This window comes from Beta vulgaris, chromosome 4 (assembly GCF_026745355.1).
Source record: "Beta vulgaris subsp. vulgaris cultivar EL10 chromosome 4, EL10.2, whole genome shotgun sequence".
In the NCBI taxonomy this organism is placed as follows: domain Eukaryota; kingdom Viridiplantae; phylum Streptophyta; class Magnoliopsida; order Caryophyllales; family Amaranthaceae; genus Beta; species Beta vulgaris.
The window spans coordinates 18,004,765-18,031,960 of NC_079205.1; the positions used below are offsets into that span (position 1 = coordinate 18,004,765).

The 27,196-nt window shown below is 34.4% G+C and overlaps 3 protein-coding genes across 5 annotated transcripts; 1 reads left to right on the forward strand and 2 right to left on the reverse strand.

The window, feature by feature from the left end:
• Positions 1–507: 507 nt before the first annotated feature.
• On the forward strand, positions 508–4,593 carry LOC104891320 (BES1/BZR1 homolog protein 4). Of its 2 annotated transcripts, XM_010676998.2 has the most exons (3): positions 510–919; positions 3,678–4,282; positions 4,370–4,593. In XM_010676998.2, the coding sequence occupies exons 1-3, from the start codon at positions 683–685 to the stop codon at positions 4,386–4,388; spliced, it is 861 nt and encodes a 286-aa protein (XP_010675300.1). In that variant the 5' UTR covers positions 510–682; the 3' UTR covers positions 4,389–4,593. The 2 variants fall into 2 exon arrangements, with proteins under 2 accessions (XP_048498823.1, XP_010675300.1); XM_048642866.2 differs by lacking the exon at positions 4,370–4,593 and having other exon boundaries at positions 508–919; positions 3,678–4,286.
• Positions 4,594–5,499: 906 nt separating this feature from the next.
• LOC104891319 (hypothetical protein) lies at positions 5,500–12,542 on the reverse strand. Its single transcript, XM_010676997.4, has 5 exons — positions 12,084–12,542; positions 10,294–11,208; positions 9,673–9,873; positions 7,119–7,314; positions 5,500–5,991 (listed from the first exon to the last, which is right to left on the reverse strand). Exons 1-5 carry the CDS (start codon positions 12,192–12,194, stop codon positions 5,810–5,812), a joined length of 1,605 nt encoding a protein of 534 aa, XP_010675299.1. The 5' UTR covers positions 12,195–12,542; the 3' UTR covers positions 5,500–5,809.
• A 3,844-nt stretch (positions 12,543–16,386) lies between these two features.
• LOC104891318 (universal stress protein A-like protein) lies at positions 16,387–20,561 on the reverse strand. Of its 2 annotated transcripts, none has more exons than XM_010676996.4 (5): positions 20,310–20,561; positions 19,216–19,437; positions 17,628–17,749; positions 17,333–17,451; positions 16,387–16,724 (listed from the first exon to the last, which is right to left on the reverse strand). In XM_010676996.4, exons 2-5 carry the CDS (start codon positions 19,394–19,396, stop codon positions 16,616–16,618), a joined length of 531 nt encoding a protein of 176 aa, XP_010675298.1. In that variant the 5' UTR covers positions 19,397–19,437; positions 20,310–20,561; the 3' UTR covers positions 16,387–16,615. The 2 variants fall into 2 exon arrangements, with proteins under 2 accessions (XP_010675298.1, XP_010675296.1); XM_010676994.4 differs by having other exon boundaries at positions 19,216–19,425; positions 20,310–20,560.
• Positions 20,562–27,196: the final 6,635 nt, after the last annotated feature.

Below are 27,196 nucleotides of genomic sequence, written 5' to 3' on the forward strand. Positions count from 1 at the left end.
TAAACTAAATGTGTGAATATTAACATTTGACATGGAAGAATTTATACATCAATTCTGAACAAAAATCATGACAAATCTTATTATCACCCAAACTATAATACGAAGAGCATATTAGTGTTGAATTTGTTGTTAGTTGTCATTTTAGATTTCATTTGTGCTAGTTTCTATATTATTTATTTTTTTTCATCGTTTCGTATCATAGATATGTAATTACTTTCAACACTTGGTTGGTAGTGGATTTAAAGAAAATTGTCGTAATAATTGATACTCGATCCGTAGTTCGTTTTATAACTCAGTTTTTGTTTTAGAAGATAATGATAGTCTTTTGTTATACAAATATTTATTTTGTTATCTTTTGTGACGATATAATTAAGAATGGAACCTCTGCTAAGTACAATTGTTGAAAGTTTCTCTTTTCATTAAAAAAATACAACTCTAGATAGTAAACGTAATTTCGGAACTTATGTTTGGTTCAAATCCTGGATCCGCCACTGCTCACATGCATATTATTGTCATCATTTTCCTCCATAATACCAACATCATCATCATCATCATCATCATCATCATTAAAAATACTTAAACCACCACATATCACATATGACATACCACCCAAGAAAACACATTACATTACATTACATTCAGCTTCATACATTCCTCCATAACAGCTAGCATAATAAGGAAGATGACTACTGGTGGAAGTGGTGCGTCGACATCGACTAGAACACCGTCGTGGAAGGAGAGGGAAAACAACAAGAAAAGAGAGAGAAAACGCAGAGCCATTTCTGCTAAAATCTTCTCTGGCCTACGGACGTACGGAAACTACAAGCTACCAAAACATTGTGACAATAATCAGGTTCTGAAAGCTCTATGTAATGAAGCCGGTTGGACCGTTGAACCCGATGGCACTACTTATCGCAAGGTACCGTACATTATTCTTCTACCTCATCTTTTTTTTTTTTTTTTAAAAAAAAATTATCAATATTTCGATATAATTAAGTAGAATCTAACAACTTATTTCAATATTTTATAATTAACGTTGCACGATGATCATCTTAAAAATATATCCCCATGAAAATTGCAAAATGCTAAATGTAGTCTATGAAAAAGCCAATATATACTTTCTTTTATTTAATTAGTAAATGTAGTCTGTTAAATAATTTAATCTTTTTCCCATTAAAAATGAATTTTTTATCTTTAATTGGTCTGAGAAATATAATGATATTTTTTATCATGTCAAAAGATGGTTATAATTCATTTTTACCTGCAATTGTTGTAAGTATTTAATAATAAATTAAAATTACTCCATTTAATTTTGTATATTACTCTAATTAGGCATAATCTCTTACTAAAAACATACACCTAGATATTCAATTGTGAATATCTTTAATTACTTGGAGACTGGAGTATTCAAAAAAATATATATAATGTTGATATTTAATAAGACATAATTGAATGGATATAAAACATATTTCTATGTTCTTTGAATTTGTGAGTATCTCCGTTATTATCAAATGCAAAGTCACAATTTTTTGAAGGACAACTTGAACTATTAATAACTTTAACTATGTTTTAGTAAAGTCTATTTTTATGATAGTTGTAAACTCGTTTCCTTGTGCAATATAATGCGTGAGTGTCATTAGAAGGTTAAGCGAGTTCAATATTTATATAGTGGGGTTTTGAAACTTTTGCTAAAAGAAGTAGGAAAAGTGGGTAGAACTTTATAGTCTACAAGAAACTTCTGCTAAAAAATTAAAAATTGCATGATAATGGAAATATTGTAGAGAACCATGTGGAAAGCAGGGATTAACAATATACATATACTAGTAAGTTGTTTTTTACTTAAATGGTACACGATCATCATATCATAATACGTCTTTGGTTGATTAACTTTTGTTCATGTTTATCAGTAAGAACTAAAATGATTGTTTCAAAACAGCTAGCTTTTGGTAATTTTTTTATGAAACTTTAATTTATTGTTAAGCGAATTTTAATCCCTCACTCGGCTGAGTTTAATTAATATTTCGTCTATTCCATCATACTTGCAACTGTTTTGACTTTTACGTATGTTACTATACAGATATGCACATTAATATCTTTAAAAATATATATATTTGTAAAAATTATAAATAGTTAACAATATCTTAGTTAATAGGAGTACTTTGGGGACTGAGGAATAGTGGCAAATTGGTAAAATCATAGACACTGATCTTTACTCTTTAATTTAGTAGCATCAGCAGAAGAAAATGTGGTAAAGAGGAGCAGTAATTAAGTAATTACTAGTAGAGTAGATCTAGTAGCAGTGCTTTTCTCATCATATGTGATTCTCTTACGTCTCTGAGAACTTCTCGTGGTGAAAATCAGCCTTTTTTGTCAGAGAGTGGTGGCTTCAATTATTTTGGACTCAGATTTTTCTGCCTACTCTACTCTTTATACCTTTTGTTGCATAGGATCGTTTCATTTCAACTCCTAATTATAGGGGTAGTTTGACTAATTTTTGGCATATAGAGACTACAGAGTCATAAACAACAATATTGTACGCGAAATATGATTCTTGTTCTTAAATAACATCCTCTAATATTTTCATTAAATAAGCGAGTTGGCATCCATTTATAAAAGAGATATAAATATTTGTAACTTTTTATAAATAAAATTCATAATATTCTAATTAATGATTATAATTACCAAGAATTTGAACATAAAAAAGATACATTTAGCCCAATATTACTAGAACAAAAAATTCGACATCACATACCTTTAATCCCTAAATTTCCTGATTTTTTGGGATTTAATTACTTTTTTGGGGAATTAAGTAAAAATAAGAAAAAAAATTATTTACTTTCCGAAGAAGGCCAAATTGGTTCAGAAGATCCAGAAAAAAAAATTCAAATTTTTAAAGGCGGAATTATTAGTCAATTTTATTTTTTTTCACTTTGGATTGAGTGGTGTTTTTCAATAATTTGCCACCTATGGCCTACCTTTCAGATTTTCATTTTTTTGCTCTTTGGAACTCACATGGCATATTGAAGGACATTGTAAAATTCTCCTCTTTTGTGATTATGAAGTTTAAAGTGACAAAAGTTAGATATCAAGTACATATCAAGTATTGATGAAATGATGAAAATAGCTTTCAACAAGTCAATCCTTTTAATGATTTAAGTGTTCAATAGGAAAAAAGAAGACACAAGTACTTATTTCACCAAATATTGCATATAGATCTTTCTTTAAAGCAAATCCACTTAGCATTTGAAGCATACTTGACTCACTAATTCGGATTTGAGCAGGTTGTATCCCAAGTATGTGAAATTCATACTATTAAACTCCCTTCAACTCAACAACACCTTACACCTATAGTTAAGCTAGAACCACTTCGTTACTGTTTGATCAACTTCGAAGTATATGGTGGTCAAAGTACAAATATTACTCCTAGTTGACTCACTTTTTTGTTTTGTACATTTTGGAACTTGACTCACTTGCATGTATTCATTTGTCCAAATCTCTGGTGAACTCAGCTAGAAGTGTTGGACATGGTTAAGTGTTCCAAGTGTTGGATACAATTATGAAATAGCATGTTTTGGTCTGTAACGGGTACTTAAAGTGAAATGAAAAGTCTGAGTAACATAAGTCCAAATCGTTGTGCAATAACAAGCATAGGTTAATTTTACTATCTGCTAATGCAGGGGTGCAAGCCCATCAAACCCCTAGACATCATACACACCTCTATATCAACGAGTCCAAACTCATCGTACCAACCAAGTCGGAGTGCTTCTTTCCACGCAAGCCCTGCATCGTCCTCTTTGGCAAGCCCCGCTTCATCTTCTTACACTGCCAACACCATTTTTCTCCAAGGGACTTCTCTGATCCCATGGCTCAAAAATATTTCATCACCAGCCTCATCTTCTAAGCTTCCTCATCTCTGCATCCATAAAAACTCCATCAGTGCCCCTGTAACCCCTGCTTTAAGCTCCTCACCCACCTCCCCAACATTTAGCCTCGTGTCTCCTCATCATCCATTTGGCGGTTTCTTTACAGAAAATGCAACAGCAAGGGGTGGTGGTGATGGTTTTTCTCGGATGTTGTCACCTCTCCAAAGTGGAACTTGTTCTCCTGCTATACCTGCAGGTTCTGATCACACTGCTAATATTCCAATGTTTGGAGTAATTTGCGATGAGTTTGCTTTCGGAAGCAGTGCCAACGGGCTTGTTAAGGCTTGGGAAGGAGAGAGAATTCATGAAGAGTATGGATCTGATGATCTCGATCTCACACTCGGATCCTCTATGACAAGGTAATTCTGACATGAATATCATGCTCTAAACAAATTAGCTACAAGTTTGTTTAAGTTGGCCTGACGCGTATTTGCAATTTTCTACAGGTCAAAGACTGCACACTGAGTGATGCAGCAAGGTTTGAATCAACAAAACCATGATGACTTACAATGGAAGATTCTAATTTAGAAATATCAATGTCAAGTAAGCTATGTAGTATGTAGTAACTTATTATGATTAATGTGTAGATCCTAGATGACAAGTACCACATTGCTGATGGCTGTTATTCTGAAGCTGTATTCTGAAATAGATATGATGTCTTTATTCTGAAGTTGTACTTTGGTTTATTCTTCAGAGTTAAATCTCAACAGACAACAGAAGTTTCGTTCCGAGAGCATCATTAGCAATGAACCAGAAGGGGGAGTTCATCCCCCTCTCTTCTAAATCATTCTAACAAATCATGTCGAACTCATCTTCTTAAATATGATTAAAATATATTGATAAAAATGATTTATTTGTTTTTTAAGGATGTTCTGAGGAACTGGAGGAATGGCCATGAGTTAGATGACCCATAGATATGGAACATATTACAATAGTAAAGTGGGTATAGTGCATACCCATCAATAAAAGGAGGGGCAAAAGTTCCTAATGCTACACAATACTTGCATCCTCCTCTAAAATTAGTGTTGACAATTACTTCTTTTACAACATAAGAAAACCATAATAGTGTACGAGATTAAACTCCATCATCATATTCATGAACATTATCACGAGACTTTCTTAATTTATTCACAAAATTATATATAGATTGATCATCATTCCCACCATTAATTACCTACCACACATCAATCGAATCGTTCAAATTTCGTAATTGTAAGACTTGTGTGAACAGTGGACTTACAATCCATATTAAAAACATAACACTTGTTTTTACTGTTTCACTTTTTGCCTGCTTTGTTATCTATTGAGTCGTTGAACACCTCTTTTTCTTGCTCCATAACTGAATTCATGAAAAATTATGTTTCTATATCCTACGTTTATGATTTGAATTATGTGAGACAAATTGATCCTTTACTAAAACATAAACAATAAAATCGGATTCTCGCTTTGAATAGTGGCAATGGCAGAGTAGAAACGTTCATCTCCTAATACCGAGTTACTGATTATTAATTTGGACATAACAAGATTGGAAAGATTAAAATTAAGACGAAAATGATTGCATACAGAAAACTGCAAATTATTCAAACATGCAAGTCGTATTCAAGATTGAAATTAGTTTCAGTGGACAAGCAATATTTCCAAACATGTCATATCAATTTTTTCCAATGATAAATTTCAAGTTTTGAACCACTAATGTTAATATTTACATTTTGTTTTCCGAAAACGTTGTACTGTACAGCCATATTTCCACCAAGTGCTTCCGGTAAAATAAATCAATGAGATGCTGTAACTTGAAGAATTAAAAGGATGAGAGAATCTACGCTTGAGAGTTGAGACCCAAAAGCTTGGACAAAAGCCGTATCTACAATGTGTCAGAGTTTCTTTCATCACTCCAGTTTCTGGTATAAAGCTGACAATGAATCATAGAGGATGGCAGCAGCAGGCGGTCTTGGCAATGATCCAAGCAAAATATCAGAGGTTTTCAGGGATGAATTACCATAAAATCTGGAATTTTCTTTATGACGAGCTGTAACAATGTTACTCTCGAGGGAACAACCAACAAATGCGCCTGCACAATCAATTATGTAATCAGCCAAACTCAGAGCTTAAGATCTGTTAGTAACGATTAAAGGGATGCTTAAGATCTGTTAGCAACGGACCATGTCTTAATGGATCAACTGTCAAGCATCTATAGGCAAAACATGACTTCTTGTAACCTACATGTAATAATATTTTGCAAGCTATCATTACTAAAAGATAAGGCTGTCTTTGGTTGTGCGGTAACACTTTCCACATACAGTTATGTCGAAGATACTTTCCACATGCCTCAATAAAATATGTTCTATTCACTGCAGTGAAATATTGCCAGTAGAACTGTAGAGCGATCTCTGTTCTTTGACAAGTTCCCATCCATCCTACCCATACATCATGCTCCTCGGTCCCAGCTCAAAGTTCACAGAAAAGGTCTGTCCAAGCACTAAGCTAACATTCTACTTTTGGCAAGGTTTTCCTCCCTAACACCGAGGCACAGCCCCATCTTTCCCACCTCCCCCCTCCAAATACTTTTTTTCTATCTGTTCTATCTCCCTTCTTAATCTCTGTGCCCCGAAGTAACGAGTTTTGAGCTGGAATGGAGGGAGTACTTTGGCAAGAATGTGTCATCTCCACACAGACAGCTCACAGAAAATTAACATACCTAGCATCAACTTAGTGAAACTAAATCAAAGCTGCAGAGACATCTGCAATGAATAAACTTGATAGATAAAACCAAGCCGTACATCATGTGGCTTTTAACTGAAGATATACACAGCTCTTTAAGTATGGAAGAATCTTCTGGGTCACAAACATTTTCCTTCAGTAAATAAAAATTATGGATCCTGAGTCCCTGACGCTCGGTGCCCCACAAGGCTACAATTTAGTAGAAAATATCTTTATAGTACATCATGCCAATGATTCTTTTCCTTTAAATGCTTTATCATCAACTTACATACCTACTATTGTGCCTGATTCTAAAGTCCCCACAAATGTTAGCTCAAGTACTCTTCATTCTCAAGATGTCCGAAAATGGACCCCTTAAATAATAAAAATAGACAAGAACTACTAAGAGCATCAGAAATTTTAATCCTTAATCTCGTGTAACTTTTGATATCAAATGGTATGGAGCACAAATGGTAACAATAATTTGCAGCAATGTACCTTTACTGCAGCTATATGTATAGCAAGCTGCATAGCCTCCATCTCCAGCGCGTATATCAGCTTCTGCAGACCTTCCCACAATCCCAGCCGCTGCACTCATTCCGGCACCAAAAGAAATGTGCATATTTCCTCCAAACATTTTGACTGCTTCACTAGTTCTCAACACAATTATAAAATCTGTAAACTGTCCTCCTACCTGTAAAACATTGCCATTAGTATAAACATAGACCTCAAACACTCCCCAGATTCCAATAAAACTGGAAAACAAGAAGTGAGGGCAGGTTAAAAATAAACATAATCCTGATGAAGCAGATACTCAGTAGTCGAATGTTTAAATAGCACATAAGAAAAAACAGGAAACAAGAAAATATTTATAAATAAAATAACCAAAAAGAATTGGTTAAACAAGAAAAATCATCAGCAAAGCAATAGGACTATCATTAAAAGGACCAAGACTTTTGATGGTTATATCATTAGGAGGACCAAGAATTTGATGGGTACATCATTAAGAGGATCAGGGGTAGCACCAAATAAAAGAAGTCTCCTAGAAAATTAAAATGTGCCACTCTCACTAAACATCTGTGAAACCTAAGCTAAGCAACACCGCCATAAAATTACACCCAGCGAGACCGCTTACTCTCAACTGGAATTTTCTGGCCATTCCTTCCCATCCACAATACCCAATATGAAAGCTGTCTTCCGTAAAGTTGAACTACACTTTCTATAACCCAAATCCATAAATGAATGATCCATGCTAGATAGCAAACACACTCGAATGTGGAACAAAATAGCAAACAACCTGTTCCAGGGAAAGGAAGCAGCCATAACAAAGTACGGACATCAACTCCTTGCTATAAAAGTTTAACACACGTATCAGGAGAAAGACACTAACTCCGCCTCTTTTTCTGGAGCTCACCTATAGCTAAAACTATCCAAACACGTAAACAAGCAGTCCATATAGATGCCTTGATTTTCTTAGGGAACTTGGCTTTCTAGATCCATATGGAGAGTGGAAAAGGAGTAGGATTTGTAGTTCACAGTAAGATACATGAACAAACACCCAGAAAAGGATACGCCTTCCGGTGATCCTGACAAATCGATGAGCTCCGAAGCTTATGCTGAAAGTAGAATTCCATATAAACAACAATATACACGATTATTGCATGGTTGCATATTCCAAATTTCCAATAAACATCAACTCCACCAACTTCATTAATACATCGTTACCACAGAAGTATATGTGCATCAAAAAGTCGTGATTGGACTGTGACACCACATTAATATGCCTGTCTCTATTGGTGACTGAAAAGATTGATCACTTTCATGAGAGTTGAACCCACTTGAATCTCAGCTTGCTGCCATCCCTCTGACATCCAAGTTACCAACCAACTTACAAAAGCTTAAGGGCTTGAGTTGTTTATCATCACTATTACGACACCTGAATGCTTTCTCATGCGACATTGGCTCAAGGAGAAAATCCAATTCACATCCCAAACACAAAGGATCAGCAAAGATATTTGAAACAGTACAGTACTGATTCCATCAATTTGGTCGAATCAGGCAGTCATCAGTGCTCATCCCATGATGTAGATAAGTTGTGGGAACTTTCCACAATCTTTTCAATACCTATAACCCTCAGTATTTAATTTCACTTGCCTTAGTCAGCAGTGAAATAGGTTTATGTCGGATTGTAACCTCCACTTGCCTTTGCTTGAAGGATATTTTTCCAAATAGCTAGCAGACAGTATAGTCCCAGACTCCCAGGGTGACTCAGCTAGACATCAGATTTCAGTTGATGCATAGATGAGAAGCCTGAAAATTTATTTAAGACTCTTCAAACCTCTTTGGTCACGGTGACGATCCCTATGACTATTCATGTTTGCCGACCCCAAATCATTTTGGGACTAAGGCTTTGTCATTGTTGTTGTTGTTGTTGTACTCTTTAAACGTCTTTAAGACTTTAACTGCTCCCATATCTCCCAATTGCGTCGAAAACAGTCCAAATATTAGAGATCGTATAGGGGCTGTTTGGCTGGCTGTTTCAAGAGAGGGAACTTTGGCAATGTTTGGTCCATATTTTTTGGTTTTCATTCCGCACTTATGATTGTTAATTACCCCAAACTAGGTCATCTTGATCCCCACAACCTCCTGGGTGCTTAAATACCACAAGCTCCTCTACAACCCTTCAACACTATCATAAATTCATAACCAACATCCTAAACCCAAGATCACTATAGAAAGAACACGCATGCAACCCTCCATCACCAGCGTCACCGACAATTAACCCACCATTGGTTCCACAAGCCATCTCATGCACACACCCATTACAAGGTAATAAACGTCAAACAGTTATTCATAGTACAACAATGTTTCAACAGCATCACATATAAACAACAGTGGAGCATTCAGACATCAGCTTTAATAATTATTTCAGAGTTCAGTGCGTTCAAAGGCATATTTTCTAAAACCAACTGAAATATGTGTTTACGATAATCTTGAGTAAAAGATGATAGCTTCAGTGAAGTAACATACAAGAAAAAGGAAAAAGTCTCACCTGAGCCCCCCAACCCAAGCCAAAAGAAGCAATTGCAGAAGGAGCAGACCAAGATCCGTCTTTTCTTCGAGCAACAACCAACCCTGTACCTACTTTGTAGGTCATAAAAGTACCAACTTTAGCGACAGTAAGAATGGCAAGGCCTTTCGCTTGCTTCAGAATAGCATCTGGGATGCACCTTTCAGATGATATAGCACCGATCTGAGCATTTATTGTCAAGAAAAGAGCGAGTTTTTAGTTAAATGGCAAGAGACATTTCAAAGTTTACCATGAGAAACTATAAACTCCATCAAAGCATCATTTCTTTGGCTCATTGATTATATTTATGCACAAGGTAGAGAGTAGAGACACTACTACACAGATAACTTGTAAATTAGCTAACTATAATATTTCTTTTATTTTGAGGGGAAGCTAACTATAATATTTCAGCACAACACAGGCTTTAAGATAATCATATGAAGCTAATGAAACATATGTACAAATCCTCAAGTAAATTGCAACACTTGAACTACATGAACAGAGAGCTGCACAAAAAGTTCACAAGCTCAATCATACCCGAAGTGGGGGAAAAGTAGTACAAAGGATTGTAAATTTGAAAATAGCATTCATATGCATACGTACCTTGTTATAGCTTTTGAGTGCATTTGCCGCCTTGTAAATCTCATATTCCATGGACTGGCCCCATGGAAAATTAAGCCAAGATCTCAAGGTGCTGAGATCAGTCAAATCATGAGTTGGCAACTGTGCGGCACGACTAACTTGGTCCATCAGAAACCCCTGAACAGACTCCAAACGGACACAGCACACATCACAAACTCGTTGTGGATCTGAATAACGGAACTTCACAGGCATTAGGCTCCTTCCCTTTGAGCATTCACTGCAGAACAATCCCCCACAAAAGCGACAGTGATGCCTGGAGCAAATGATAGGATGGAAACGCACACTACAAAGCATACAAGCTGATGCAGAACTGTCAGGAAGCCAACGTGGAGGCTCTGCCTCCAAAATCTCCTGCACGTTCACCATAGTTGCCTCTGTGAGAGTTTGAGCCATTTCCTGCCAAGTTTGCTCCAAAAAATTAGCTGATAACCAAGAGAGCTGGCGTTGATGAAAGTCCCCAGAAGCAATCGCCTTCACCTTCCCACCAGTCACAATCATCATCTCCATAACAACATCCCACAATGTGAGCTCCTTATTTTCTCCAACAAAATGATCCCAATCCATATCTGCATCAGGCAGGTAGCCCCCATTCACAGAAGGATTTGTAGCCCACTTTTCATGTTCACTTTCTGGAAGAGGCGGGACAGAGACAGGAATCCAAAACCCAGTTTCCTCAGAAACAGGGGTATCATAAAAGAAGAATTTGCCATGGTTCTTACTGCCTGCAGCTGAGCTGTGTGACACATCACTAATCGCCTCAAGATCTGAGGAAGAATTCGTTTCAGAATGCACCGTCTCTTTCTTCGCTTCTGCCCCTACTTCATCAGCTAATCCATTGTTACAGTTCTTTTCACATTTCTCAACTTCTTCAGTAACCTAAACATGTACAATTATTACCATTCAAGTAAACTAACAAACAAATGAGTAGACAGAAATATACGCCTTGTAGTTGCTTTCATAACATATACTTCCTCCATTCCATATTCATTGCAACACCGGAAGGGGGGAGGCGCAAGTTTTAAGAAGTGGAGAGATATAGAGATAAAAGGAGGGAAACAAGAAATGAGGAGAGAGATAGAGAAAACACATTACCAAATAGAGTAATGTTGCAAGTAATTTCAAACTTCCTAAATGGGAAAGTGTTGCAACTAATATGGAACAGAGAAAGTATGGGTTATCATGCCTACAAGTATTAGCATACAAAAGTGCAACTCAGCCATAAGAGAGGAGACAACTATAATAGCATCGAACTTCATCCTTTTTGTTCTTATTTTAAGGATATGTATTCAAATAAGTTAAACATACTACAAAACATATTTCCATGCTTTCTAAATTAGTAACTTTCTTTAGTACAGCGTCTACCAAAAGTTCGAACTTCGAACAGATATAAGGGAGTAACGGAAGAAGTGGCTAAATAAAACAATTCTCATTCCATCCAACAAGCAAATAATATCAAATTCCAAGATGATCACAATTTTCAGTCTTCTCTATACAGCTACTAATCAATTCGAGATGATCCGAAAAATCAGATACATTATAAATCAGCAACACTTTACAAATTCCTAAACAGAATGATCAAAACAAAAACCTAGAAAACATAATTATACACTGTAATTTAACCTAAAACAGCAAATTCCGATCACACAATCAATCAATCAATTAACCAATCAAACAGTAAATTACGTTGAATTAAACAACGAATTTCATAATTCAAATAAAAACAACAAAAATCAGCAACAATTTTCAACTACCTGCTGAGGAAACACGCGAGGTTCATAATCATGGAGTTCAATCTTCGGGTATCGGAGATTCCTCTCAACTGCAGAAGAAGAAGAAGAAGAAGAATCGAATGTTTCTGCCATGGAAGAATCAATCAAGAAAGATTAAAAACCACCATGAAAGAGAAATTGAAGAAGAAATAGTAAAAATCAATTTCTATAAATTTGCTTCTTCTTCTAATTAGTAGTAGTAATTGAATTTTGAGTAATTAAGTATTTGTGATTTTAGTTTGAGTTTGATTAGATGAGTTAAATTTGTTGAAATTATGATTGATTTTAGAATTAGCGGAAAATTTGAGAGAGAGAATTGGAGTTGAAGAAGGAAGAATTTGGAGTAATTTTAATGGTGAAAGGAAGCAAAAAAAATTGCCAGAAGGCAAAGAGCGCAAAAGACTTGATTATTTGACGTGGCGCTTACAATGACCAACGCATTGCTTTGTTTTGAGTATTTATGAAATTGAAGCCCACTTGAGAATTTTACCCTATTTCTCGATTAGTATTTGATTTTGTTTAGGATAGATTTTTAAGATTGATTTACCTAGATATATTTATCTACAAGGGTTTATTTAGAGATAATATTTAATAATATTATATTTAATTTAGGATATGGTTTTCTATTCTAGATAAGTTTTATATGGTACTATAAATATCTCTATTCAATCTATTTTGTCAGATTAAGATATGGAGAATCTTTTATATATATATATAAAAGTATGTCTGGTTAAATGGATCATTCAAGTCGGGGTTGTTTTGAATTATATATTTGAATGGTTGGTCATTTAGTTTGGGAATGAATTGAGTTGGATCATATTTGAAATTTGTTGTTAGTTTAATTATTATGTTCATATTAATTCATGAAGTAAGTAGAATAAATTAGTTTAGGTCAAAACTGAGTTAATTTTGAGTATTGTTTAGATTCAAGTTAGGTTATTTTTAGGTTTGATAATTTAAGCTGATGAAGAAGCTTAAGGTAAAATTGGGTTAAATTCTTATCTTTGTTGGAGATTAAATGACTTTTACAAATACTTTTGTAGAATGGGTGACTTATATGAGATATGACATGATTTTTATTATATTAGTGAAATTTCAGCTAATACGTATACGTAGTAAGAATTTGTATTTTTTATTTTCTTTGGGTTCAACTATTAAGAGAGATCATTACATGATCCATGACCATCATATCAATTGAATGCAAATTAAAAGAGGGACTAGCCGCCTATCCCGTCACCATATTAACGATATTGATTGGGGTCTTAAACTCTTAGCTACACCTTACAGAACCTTATTATACATGCATGTGTTACTTTGATGCAAAACAAATGTTTCCATGTGATACGATGTAAATAATAGGAGAGTGAGTTACAATAAAATATTGGTTAATCAAATAATTCAAAATGTTTAATTTAAAGATTGAGGCATAGTATGACAATATAACACTATATGTGATCTTCCCATAAAATAATATGCTTGCTTTACCACAAGTAAATAATCCTACATCTATACTATATATTAAAAGTATTCCTTTAAAAGACCGATATCATGTGGCACTATCACTATATATGCGCCACGTAATCTTATGTGTCATGTAGATCGTTACGTCATCTTACCTAACAAATATTGCTTGCCACTAGATTTGAGCATGCGACCGCTTGCAAGGAAAAGTTTGTCCTTATCATCTCAATCAACTTTTTTAGTGCTTCAGATGCAAACATAAAATTAAATGTTAGATTTTTTAAAAAAATAATTTTCACAAGAATGGAAAAAATACATATCCAATGTGGGACACTCACAAGTGGGCATTTAATGGGTTTCAACTAGAAATTAGGCCCGGGCTACGCTCCGGGTAAGAAAAATTTCATTTATTAATATTGTACTTTGATATAATAACACTAAATACAACTTGGTCTAGTGGTTAAAACTTAAGTACATGAAATTGAGGTCACGGGATCAAAACTTATACTATGCAATTTCTAATTTTTTTTATTGTACATGGATTACATGAACTAAAACTCCTTAGGGAGAGCGCCACGTGGCACCGTTCTTGGTTTATGCACGCCTTTTAATATATTAGTATAGATACACCCACTCACTTGTGAGTGTCTTAAGAATTTAGTGCTAACTGGAAAGGTAATCAAAAATAATCCTCTTAGGGGTAAACCCACAACCTGGCTCTGATACCATGTTAATTTTAAGATTATATGGAAATGGGCCTGGGAAACCCAGTAAGGAGGAGAGTTTAGTCCACTTACAAGCTAGGAGGTTCCATCCTAAAACCAATCGGTGATAGGAGAAGTAACTCCTAATCTTATAAAGTGGTTTATTCTCTCCTCTTTCTCCAATGTGGGACACTCACAAGTGGGCATTTAATGGGTTTCAACACAAGGTCATATGCTAGTCAAATGCTTTAATAATAAATAAATAAATAATTGAAAGGGAAAAGGAGAAGAAGGAACACTATAAATAAGGAAAGGGAGAGGACAAGATCGAATCTTTCTTCTAGCGCGGCTCGCTTTTGTTGCGGAGCTTGCTGCTTTTCATTTTGTTAGGAGTAGGTGCTTTCCTGACCCGCTTCTGCTCTTGCGCCAATTTCAGTTCAAACCCGAGTTCACTCCAGAGCAGCTAGTGACTTAGGGATGGGCATGGGTCCAGGACCCTACCCAGACCCTGTTGGACCCGACCCTAATTTAAGGGTCTGGGTCCAACTTTTTCAGACCCTAAGGGTCCGGGTCCGGGTCTGGGTCCAAGTAAATTTTTTAGGGTCCGGGTCTTAAAGTTTTGGACCCAGACCCTACCCAGACCCGACCCTTAGACCCTAAACTTATGTAATATATACATTTTAACTTTTTTTTGAAAAAACAAACTGATTTTCTAAAAGACTAAAACCTAAACTAAAATACGTGTTCATTTCGTTTTTTTTCAGTTTGTATGTTTGTATTTTTGTTTCGTTTTTTTTTTCAGTTTATATGTTTGTGAATTGTGTTTGTTTCTTTTTTCTTTCAGTTTATAAGTTTGTGTTTGTGTTTGTTTCGTTTTTTTTAAATTTATATGGTTGTGTTTGTTTCATGCGATTTTTTGTGTTTGTTTCATGCGATTTTTTGTGTTTGTTTCATGCGAATTTTAGATGATTATTGATATTAATAATGTTGAAAATTTAGCAAAATAAAAAATTTAGACCTGGACCCTCCAGACCCTCTAGACCCTCCAGACCCTAAGGGTCCGGGTCAGGGTCCAATTTTTTCAGACCCTTAGGGTCCGGGTCCGGGTCAGGGTCTTCAAAAATATTTAGGGTCCGGGTCTAGGGTCCAGCTGGACCCGACCCAGACCCTACCCTTGCCCATCCCTAGCTAGTGTGAGTATTGGAGTGCTAGACAGAAAAGGGGCGAGAATCCACTTTAAAAATAAATGCGAGTAACACAAAACTTACCTTGCTACCTACAAGACGACATTGAGGCTGATCACACAAGGCTGATTCATTCGGTATCAAGTAGCTCAGGAGCAAAGTTCTAAAGAAGAGCACCCAAAATTTCGTTCAACTCTGTAATTTTTCGTGCCCCTTTATTCTTTGAAACTAGTCTTTGACTTACGTGTTGCACCAAGTTGTTGTACATAATATAGATTAAAGCTCTATTCAGATGAACAGAATTCTAGTGGTGGATATAAACCCTCTTGGTTCAATAGTATGTGTTTCAAAAAGGAAATATCTTAGTATGCTAAATAGGTGAATTAACACATGAAAAACTTGTTTGAGATAACCATCAAAAGGCTAAATTTTAAGCAAAAATGGAAGACATTGTATAATGGTGAATTTCCTAAGTTCTCTTGCTTCAAGAAGCAATGGCATATTTCAACAAATTTTGAAGTTGAGTGTCAATTCCTCAAATGAGAAAAGCCAGATGCAGTTGTTCTCCTGAAATGCAATATAGTTGAACAGTTCGAACTTTCATGTCAATACAAAGCATTTCATTAGTAATCCTTTGCCCAATGTACCATCTTTAAAATAAAAAAGTTCCCTTGCAAGTGGGAGGATCTTTATAGATTTCACTTCACAGAGGGAAAGATGAAACCCCTATCACATGGGTCGAAAGAGAACCTCCAACCAACTAGGTCAAACCATAATTATTAACATCCTCAAACTAGTAGGCTTAAAGTGAGTATGACCCTGCAGAAAATACAGTATTGATCATAGATGTTACAATCGGGATAATGTACAATTGTCAAGACCTAAACGGAGCCTGTTAAAGAGCACAACAATGCATCAAATTCAATTCGATTGACATACACACCAAACAAAACTTAATTGAACAATACTTCATTCAGGAGTTGATCCACCAGAAAATTTACACAATGTTCACAAAACCTCGCAATCAGGTCTATTTACAAATGATTATCGTGCAGCCACATCATAGAACCTAGTCATTAACTTAGTCATCGTCTTGATGATTGAGTAACTTAGTCATCGTCTTGATGATTGAGTAGCTTAGTCATCGTCTTGATGATTGAGTAACTTAGTCATCAACAGGGTCTTGAGGAGTATCCTCTGCACGCCGTTTGATTGTGATGACGGGGCATTCAGCATGCTTGACACAGAACTCACTCACAGTACCCACAAAAACCCTGCATAACAAACTGTCAATAACCACATCTTCATAGGTATATTCAGTAGCAATGTATTGGGAAAAACTATCTGAAAGTTGATTCAGACCAAAAATAAAACATATTCTCCTTTCTTCTTTCTTGATTTGAGCTTAGTGAACCAAGATGGGTGATGGAAAAAGAGTTGGTAGGTTTTCTTGATTGAAGTAGTGGACCGCGAATAGAGGGGGAAAATAATACTTGGGCTGTGGGTTATCTTTCTTCTTTGATTACAAAAAGACTGCTGTTCAATATTTACTCTAAAAACAGAGGTGTAAGTCAAAAGGAAAATTTTGTCAGAAAAGCAATGACAATAAAACTAGACACTATAAACTACTCCCTCCGGTCTTTATTAGTTTACCCGTTTCTTTTGCTCAAAGTTTTAGGAGATCATGCTGTGGGACATAGAAAGAAAGAGAAACTATTATTTTATGTTAAAGTTGAATGTATGTGTGATGTAAAGTTAGTGGTCCCATTCCAAAAATAGAAACAAAAGAAATGGGTAAACTTATAAGGGACATCCCAAAAAGAAAGACGGATAAACTAATAAAGACTGAAGGTAGTATAAGGTATTAGAAAGTCCAGCCTACCTCTGGAAAGGTCCAAGTCCCCTGCACCCCACAACAAGAAAGTCAGGCTGAACACGCTTCACCTCATGGCAAATGGTTTCTTGTGGATCACCCTTGCGAATCCAAGACTCACAAGCAATCTGAAAGAATCACAACAAGCGAACAAATGCGTACATTTAAAAAATGGATAGACAGAAAAGAAGTTCAGATATCTGCCAGACTGCTCTTCAAACGATAATGAAAGTTAGAGGAACTAAAACCAGATAGAGTAAGGTTAATACTTTCCAAATTTTAGAAAAGAAAATCATATCATTACCCCAATTTCATGACATCTATGGACAAAGTACTCCAAAAGATGGAGTGCTTTATTCTTTTCTCTGGTGTTCATATTTTTAAAGTCATCAGGTGATGCATATATGCTGTCCATGTCATCAAAACCTAGCAAAACAAATGTCAATAGAATTAGGTATATTAAGTTCATAGGCTAAGTATTTACTACATGATTTGAAAAACAAGCAACAAACTCATTTACTTCTTCCGTTTCATAATAGTTGCAACATGGGGGGAAGGCACAAATTTTAAGGAATACATGTGAACAGAAGAGAGACAAAGGGGAACAAAAAAAGAGGAACCCATGTGATGAGGAGAGTATAGAGAACACTCATTACCAAATAAAGTAATGTTGTAACTACTTTGAAACTTCCTGAATAAGGAAGTGTTGCAACTAATAGGAAAGGAGGAAGTATAATCAAACACACAAAACAAAGACCTTTACAAAGACATTACGAAACCAACGAGTCCTAAAAACTGTGCATGCATCACAATCTACAATAAACGAATACCTTCCAACGTATCAATTTTGTTCACATTGAATGGAGTTTCAAATGAAAAATCATGTGAAACATAACCAATCCTCCATACCTAGGTCACTATTCCCCTTCTGGTAAGGGTCTTTAATAAATATGGAAGGCATTATATAAGCATTTCTTGCCCAAATCGAGAACAATGAGGAAAAAAGTGGCATTGTTCTAAAGACACCATAAAACAAATAGCGCAAATATAAAATGTGGAGGTGGCGGGGTAATAAAGTCTACAATAATATGTAATCAAAGATGATCCTCCCAGCAGCATTCCACCTTTGGGTGTTAGCAGTTGTAATCAAAATGATGTCGATTAAGTCAAAAGATGCCACCATCTCTCCAATAAAATTCAAGTCCGGGTAAATACATATAAACTTCATATCTTTCTCTTATCTCTTTCACGGTTATTTTCTGAGAGAATGTAGTCACATTGCATCGATAATTGGAGGCTAACTCATAGTATCATTTTAGCTAGCTTTAAAGCCATCTTAATTAAAGGATAGGGTACACGTGCAGTGGAAGTCCTTTGCTAATGCGAAAAAGGATATTAGTATTTTAATTATGTAGGTTTCCTTGAGTTTACATGGTGTATCTCATATGCATGTCAAGACCATGAATTTTGATCTTAAGAACCAATTACGTAGAGGGTTTTGGAAGGAAAAAAAAAGAGGCTCCAGTTCTCTTACACTTACAACTTGAGGAAGGCAAAAAAGGAAAAAAGAAAAAAGAAGTAGAAAAGTAAAATCCTCAAATAGAGAAAAAACAGTGGATAAAGGTGGAATTTTGAAAGCAGTTCACTGTTTGTCAAGACATGTATTATTATTAAATTATAATATTACTTATCAGTTATCATTTTGTAATAACAATGCAATATTAGGTCACTTTGATCGAAATAAACGAGCTACAAAATCCTCCATCCAAGTCCATTCACCATAGAAAAGCAAAAAAATCCCTGGGATAACACCGCAGAAATATCATAATTAGAGAAAACAACTATCAGATACTAAAAGCAACAGGTATCACAGAGCTAGAGAGAAAAAGTACCATCTTCATCAGGGACTTGCACATGGACAAAGAGGAGCTTGAAGCCAGAAATGTTATCTCGAATGATCTTTTGGACAGTCCATTCGAAAGCACGTTGAGAGCTGATGGAGGCATGAGGATAACCTTTGATACTGGATTGATTCACCCCTATCATAACTCGAGTTGGCTCATTCCCGCTCATCTTTTCTCTTTCTCCCTTGTTAAGATTCTCTGTAGGAGGGACTTTTGTTCAATTGACGAAAATAGAATGAATTAAATCCATAGAAAGACGGAAAACAGTAATTATTTTAGATTTTTAGTTACTTAACTTTCTTGTAAGAGCAATATGATTCTACTAAGAAAAGGAATTCATTATATCTTTAACAGATAGGCAATGAGTACATGAGTTTGTCCTTCCTAACATATGATTTCTTTTCCTACCCACAACCTCACTAACGCGGCATAATCTTTTACCATTGTCATATGACATGCTTACTTGCATCTTAATCCAATCCGGAAAAAGTAACAGTTATAGGCAACTAAATGCAGAAAAACTTCTTCAAACTACTTTTCTATTGCAGAAAAAGACTTTAACCAATTGACAAAACATAGCAACAGTGAGCAATATGGTCGCGATAATAATAGATAATCAGAATGATTCGAATATTCCTTCAACAATATGTTGTTAGCTTGAACACCGACATTAATGAAACTTTTTTCAGTCAAACCAGTAGCATTTGAGGGTAAAATTAATCAAAAAAAAGTAAGCTCATAATCATAAATCACACAACTAAAATCAATCCGGCAAAAAGAAGCATGATAAAAAGGTGTTACCAATTAGAGATTAATAACAAGCACATAATTTCAAGATTTTTTTGGTGTTAAAGAGCGACTAAGCGCGGTAATATAGACGGATTCGACCCGAGGTCTCGCGTACTACCCAGACTAAGCGAGATAACATCCATAAAATATCAACACAACAGCAAAATTTACCAAAAAAAAAAAAAACTTCAATGGATGAAATTAGGGATAGCGAAATGAATCAAAAACTGTACTCAAAATCAAATAACAACAAAAATGCAAAATAGAAAAGCTTAGCATAACACATAACATACCGCGAAGATGATAATGTCGATCGAAAAGATTGTGGAGCTTTTGCACAAAGTCCGAAACCAGAAACAGCGAAGAGAAAATGAAGTCAAAAAAATGATGTAATATGGAAACTTAGATTGTTGATATATTTGCTTTCAGAGAGCTGAGTTAGCGACGTGTAGAGAGAGAGAAGAGTGAAGGAAGAGTTGCTAACGTGTAAGATTTGAGCGTTTTGTTTTTGGATTCTAACTTCTTGTCGGCCCGGGCATGGCAGATCACGCTTCGCCCTTCGGATCATTGTATAAACTAACGCGTTAGATTAGATTTTAAATCATCATATCTCTTTTTTCTTTTTTTTTTTTAAGGGGAAATCATCATATCTCTATTATATACTCCCTCCGTCCGAAAATATAGTTTCTATTTGCCTTTCTTCACGGTAATTTATGCAAGTAGAATTTTAGAGGGATAGTAAAGATTTTTTTATTTATTTAAATAAATATTGTATGGGAAAAGATGATTTTAAGAGAGAGAGAGTGGAGAATAATTGGTGAAAGAGCATTAATTGTAACATTTTGGTTGAATAAACAAATTAAAAAATAAATTTCAAGAAGAAAATAAATGACGGGACACGGTTTTTCTAGACAAATTATGAAAAAATGTGAAACTAAATATGGAAATGGAAACTATATTTTGGGACACGCAAAATGGAAATGAGAACTATATTTGGGACGGAGGGAGTAGAAAAGAGGAACAATGGTGTTCTCTTTTGAAATGCTTATTTTGTCCTCCTTCTCATTCTAAATTACAATTTCACTTGCAAATCAAAGGGGCTTCAAACAAAAATACCAAAAATATAATTATAACAATCACTCACAAGTCAACTAAAATAATAAAATTGCATAATTTACATTATGCAAATCACTAAAATGAGGAAACTTTATAAAAATTAAAAATTCACTTACAAACTACAACCTATGAAAAAATTGACTTGAAATCAAAGTGTCCACTTTCTTTACAATTTATGAAGTATTGTACTTAATTCAAAAATCAACTAAAAAATTATAATAATACAAATCATAAATAAATTCAAAAAATTTCTATTTTGTTCATAGAATTTTTCGAAAAGTAAAAAAAAAAAAACAAAAAGAATGGTGAGAGACTTAAGTGACAGAAACTAAACCAATCAAATTTTGCAACTAAAAACAATTATACTTTGTATGTCTAATGTTTAAATTTTGACTCATATGCCGAAGAAAATCGAGTTTTTGTTTCGAAAAAAATTCAAGCACGCGTCGCGTGCAAAAAATTCTAGTATAATATTAAAGCAAGACAACATCCTATATGGCAGCGCCATATTGTTTACCCCCTCTCATTGCTTCTTAGTTTTTCCAAGCCACTTATTCACTTGCCACGTGTCACTGGATTCGATTTAAAAAGATTGCAAATCGTGTAGATTTAAGATATACTTCCTCCGTTTAGAAATAGTTGCACCATTTCTAACTTTCACGCATGCCGATGTATGATTTCAACCATTAATATCTTTAATTATCAATAAGTAGAAATTATAAAAAGTTTATTTTAAAAAAATTTACATCGAGACAAATCTAACAAGACCCCACATGACTATGTTTTTCCTAAAATATAAATCACCAAAGACAATCTAAGTGTAAGATGTGAATAGTGCACAAAATAGAAATGGTGCAACTATTTCTAAACGGAGGAAGTATAAGGTAAACTTAAATCTAGCAATTTACATTTAAGGAAACAAATTAATTCCACAAAATAATCCCTAATTGAAGCAAATTGAATATTGTCATGAAAGGAAACAACTCACACATCTTTAAATCTCAATATTTGTTTTACTGCATCTCCCTCCTCTCAAACCCTCAATACCAAATTCCTTCAATTTCATGATCGAATTTTAGCTCATTTTTTCTGTAATTCATCCAAATGAACAACAATTCGATCAATTGGAGTGAGGAATATAGAGGAGAGAGAAAAACCCCTGCACGACAATAATTCGAACAGATAAACCCAGATGAAAAAACACGGGTACATCAACATGGCAGCATCAGCAATTGGGGAACCAACCAACAGAGAGGAAGATAGCCGCGATGAATTCAAAGTAAAAAAAAATTTGAGATTGAATTTTTTGCGAAATTATCTGTTGAGGATATTAAGCTTTTTGTTTATTGTTTTCTTTGACCTTTTCTTTTTCATTTTTTTGGTGATGTGAAGTTGTAATATATGAACGAGTTTAATTTTGAATTGAAGGAGTGAAAACATACCTGTAACTCTGTTTTCTAATTGTTGCATGTAAATCAGATCAAGCAAAATTTGTGAATTATGTTATGTTACCTTTGTTCACAAAAAAAAAGCAAAATTTCTTTACTATCTCGCTCAACATCTTTAGCAGGATATAGAACACAAATATTTATGGATCTGATAAAAGTTAATTGCTATTTTCACATTATACGTGTAAAATTTCTCATTTCAGATGAAAGAGAAGGAAGTGGAGGAGAGTTAGATCAAATGATGAAGGAAGATAATTATGAAATGATAGAGGTGAGAAAAAGAGACGGAGAATGAAAGATATTAGAATATCCTAGAAGTGAGCTGCAACTAAGCTACGTTAAAAAATGAGTTGTTGTTTCTTTTTTTTTTAAGGAATGTTTCTCATGTTATTTACTCCTACTTAATAATAATACTAACTTTTCAAAAAAAAAAATTATAATACTAGGTTAGAGTAACTTAAAAAGTGTCTTAAATTCATATTATTTAACAACAACGAATAATTAACAACTAGTATTTTGGCCCGGACATTACCCCGAGTAGGTATTGTTTTCCAAACTTGATATGCATTTTTTTCAGTTCCCATTAAAATATCTTAAACAAAACTCAACATTTAAACTATTCAAATATAATAATGTGGACATCTAAAGCATGATTAAAAGTTGGTTGAGATGGTAATTGTGTCATGTATAATAGCAAGAGGTCACAGGTTGAAATCTTGTTGCAAGCTAATTCTACTTTTGTTAATTGACATGCCATATATAGACATTGGACAATTTTAACAGAGGTGTCACGTGGCGTGTGTACATTGTTACGCATACCTTTCAATATATTTGTATAGATGTTAACAAAAAAATTACAGTTTTCCATATAAGCTAATAAGCAGGAAGGCAAAGTCAACAACTTTTTATAAAAGCCTTTTTCTTCAAAATGTAGCTCTATTTTGAACTTGAAATTGGATGGGTGATAAAGAAAATTATGAAATCCCAATAGATCAATCAGATGATACAAGCTACGAAGGATAGGCCACCATTTGTGCATGTCTATTGGTAATTACCTCATAAAATCTTGAATCAATAATTCATAAACCAATTACAATTGAAGTAATAAAAAGATACCCGAACTTACAATAGTCATAATGTATTGCCTTCAAATTAAAAATTGGAGATGCAAATAAGACTTGATCGAGATGGAAGAAGCACGAGAAAGATCAAAGTATGGTTGTAGTTTTCTACATGTAGGTTGTTGCTTCATATTTGCCGAAAAGTTGGGTTGGCAATTTGATAAGAACAGCAAATCTAGAGAGAAAACGATTTTGCGAGTGCAAATTTTTTAGTGAAAGTCAAGAAAACTCGAGATAAAATACAGTATATGATGAAAAAACTATGAATTTGATGGTGTTGGATACTTTTTTTCATGGTTCAAATGTTTTTGTTCTTAATTATCTTTCTATGGAGCAATATTCGAGTGACTAAAAAATATGTAATAGTCTAGTAGTGACTGCAACAACTAGGATTGTAAGTTATTTGGTTAAAAACCGAAAACCAAATCGAATTAGTAATTTGGTTTGGTTTTCTTATAAATTCGGTTTGGTTTGGATTGAAAAATTAATTTTTCGGTTTGGTTTGGTTTTTATTTTGAAAAACCGAAAAACCAAAACAAAACAAAGTTTACAAGTAATATATGTCATATTATGGCCTTATGGGCATTGATGGGTTTAAATATATTCAACCCATCTATAACCCGTCTCTCTCCCTCCTAACTTTGAGCCTATTTCTCTCCTAAGTCCTAACGAACCCTAATCCTCTCCCATCTCCAACACCCAACCGTTTTTCACTCTCCTCCACTCCTCCCTCTCCTCCATTTCTCTCTCTCCCCTACTTCTTCTCCTCCTCTGTTTCTTCTATCTCGAAGATCTCCTTTGTTTTTCAGTTGAGAGAGTCGGATAGATCCCGAACTCCAAGGACTAGTCACCTTAATCTTTGCCGCACGATTATCTCAATGTCTTTGTTATTTAAAGAACGAAGTAGTCAAAGCATATCTCCTCCATTTAATAATTAAGAAGGTTATTTTTGTCGTTATTATGTAAAATTATTGTAGTTATTTTTTGTTTTCTTACAACTTTACAAATGTATAAGTATCTCGTTATTTACAAATATCAAGAATTACAATTGTGAAAAAGTTACGAAATTTTTATTCTTTGTAAGAATTGACAATTATGATAGATAAAGTTACAAAATTTTATTTTGTTTCATGTATCGGTTTGTTATATGTTGTGTTCTTTCAGTTCGATTGGATTTTGGAAAAAAAAAATTTATTCGGTTTGGTTTGGATTGGTTCGGTTTTGGATTTCTGAATTCGGTTTGGTTTGGTTTGGTTTCGGATGAATGTAGGTTTGGATTTGGACTTGAAATGTTAAAACCGAATTAATTTCGGTTTGGTTTTGTCGCAAAACCAAACCGAAAACCGAACTTACACCCCAAGCAACAACTACAATTTACTATGCTAATAATAAAGTGTGACGTTAATATTTTCTTCATTTGTGGTTCTTTTCATTTTGTGTTCTTTTTTTTCATAGAGTTCCAAGTATATTAGTTAGTATTCTAAAATTTACAAATTTAATTTTGACCATTGTGATTTGACCTTAGTGATTTGGCCATCTTTAAATAATCAAATTATTATTTATTTTCATCGAGATGAAGAAAATACATATGCAGTGGTAAAAAAAAAGTATGTTTTAAATTTTGATTTTCTTCTTCAAATGTTTTAAATTTTGATTTTCTTCTTCACCGTAGTTAAGTTAGTAATCAGTTTAGAAGGATTCTTAATGGGAGAAGAGTCACAGTTTTGGAATACATTAAAGGCCATTTTGGTTAGTGGTGTGGTAATGGTAATGCATTATATTACCATTTGGGAAGGTAGTATTGGATGCTAATGAAATTTATAGAGAGAAACTCATGTTTTGAAATGAAGTTTCAATACCATGGGTATTGACATTATAATTAAATTAACATTAAACTCTGAAATTGCTAAACCAAAGGAAATGACATGACATAGTTGATGAGGAAAGTGTATGCATCATAAAAATGAAAAAGACTTCATTTGTATTCATCCCATCTAAAATAGAATAAGGATAATTTGCGTATTTATCGTTTTTAAGAGAGAAAAGGTTAGATTAGGAGCATTATCATAAATAATATGTTGCCGATATTAAGTCGTAGAGGATAAATACGATGATGAATTTGATATTGAAAAGAATAACTATTTATCTTATAATTTTCTACAAAGTTATAAAACTATTTGTAACCATACATCGCATGGGTGTTAGACTAGAAAGCAAGAGGGATACTATTTGGCATAGTTTTATCAACAAAATTAGCTAATTATCTAGCATTATATGTCAAAAGAGGGATTGTAAGTCTTCAAAATCAGTCGGTTTTACTCCCAATAAATGAACACTAAGTTTGGTTGTTTTTTCACTTTTTGGTTTTCTAGAGAGAAAGATGAATTGAAAGAACGAATATGTTTTCGGGGATGTTCACAGAGAAAGAGAGTCAAACTGTTTTGAAAGGATTGGTTAAAGTTATTAAATTTTTAAAGTTGTTATTTTGTCTATTTACTTTTGTTTTCACTTTTTCTTATATAAAAGGATAACCGAAAATGTAAATCATAGGGAGAACCTACAAAACACACATATATAATACGGCATTACATATTTATATGTTCTAAACTAGTTTAATTAAGATCAAAAATTGGTGTTGGCTTGACATATTTTAATAGTCTACTTTCATATTTTTCTGTCCTTTCGGATTGCTTATGAGAAGAAATAAAGGAGTAAGGGCTAACTGTGGGCCACTGGTGTCATTTAGTGTAATTTTTGGGAGGCGAAAAGTATAGTGGGAAGTACGAAAATGTCAAACCCTAAAAGAAATTACAAGGAACAAAAACCAATAAGGGAAAAATTATATTTATCAATTTTTTAATCACTTTGATCCATTATGCAGTTCAAAAGTATAAATATATCAAATTTTTAGAAAGGTAAACGTAAAGGGAAGCTGTTGGTTGCCTCTCCTTTGATAGCCTCTGACTCCTCTAATGATCAAGAAGGTAATGCTACTCCTCTAATCTCCCCCTTTGTTGAGCCTCTTGAGGTTGCTAAGGCTCCTAGGTAGGTTCCCAAGTCTGACCCCTTTTCTCCTGGCCCTCTGAGAGTATTCTCCACTAAGGAGCTGGTTGAACCCTCTTAATATATGCCTCTAAACTGTGGGGTTGACCAGTTCTTATTGCTAGATGCAGATGATGAGTATGATGATATTGATGTGACTGTTGTTAATGATCGTAGTGATCAAAATGAGGAGTTTAACTCCTTAGATGAACATTCTTTCCATTCTCTCTGACAACTCTCTTATTCATCACATTGAGAATATGGGCATGGATCTGACCCTCCCCGTCGAGCTTTCTTCCCAGACCAGCTCGACAAAGAAAAGGGTTATAGACATGGAGGAGGATGATGCGTCCTCCAACCTGAAGAGGAAACGTTTCTGATTTAGCCCCTCCCCCCCCCCTAGTCAAATGTTGTTTGGTGTTGTAATTTAAATAATTAATAATAGCTTTTTGG

Excerpts from the sequence above, each read along its gene's own strand:
- LOC104891320 (XM_010676998.2), top strand. The coding sequence starts at position 683 with ATGACTACTGGTGGAAGTGGTGCGTCGACATCGACTAGAACACCGTCG. Across the intron at positions 920-3,677 it reads ATGGCACTACTTATCGCAAG|GGGTGCAAGCCCATCAAACC; the intron begins GTACCGTACATT and ends CTGCTAATGCAG.
- LOC104891319 (XM_010676997.4), bottom strand. The coding sequence starts at position 12,194 with ATGGCAGAAACATTCGATTCTTCTTCTTCTTCTTCTTCTGCAGTTGAG. Across the intron at positions 11,209-12,083 it reads CTCGCGTGTTTCCTCAGCAG|GTTACTGAAGAAGTTGAGAA; the intron begins GTAGTTGAAAAT and ends GTACATGTTTAG. Across the intron at positions 9,874-10,293 it reads CACTCAAAAGCTATAACAAG|ATCGGTGCTATATCATCTGA; the intron begins GTACGTATGCAT and ends ATAAATGCTCAG.
- LOC104891318 (XM_010676996.4), bottom strand. The coding sequence starts at position 19,396 with ATGAGCGGGAATGAGCCAACTCGAGTTATGATAGGGGTGAATCAATCC. Across the intron at positions 17,452-17,627 it reads ATAGATGTCATGAAATTGGG|ATTGCTTGTGAGTCTTGGAT; the intron begins GTAATGATATGA and ends TGATTCTTTCAG. Across the intron at positions 16,725-17,332 it reads GGACTTGGACCTTTCCAGAG|GGTTTTTGTGGGTACTGTGA; the intron begins GTAGGCTGGACT and ends TTTGTTATGCAG.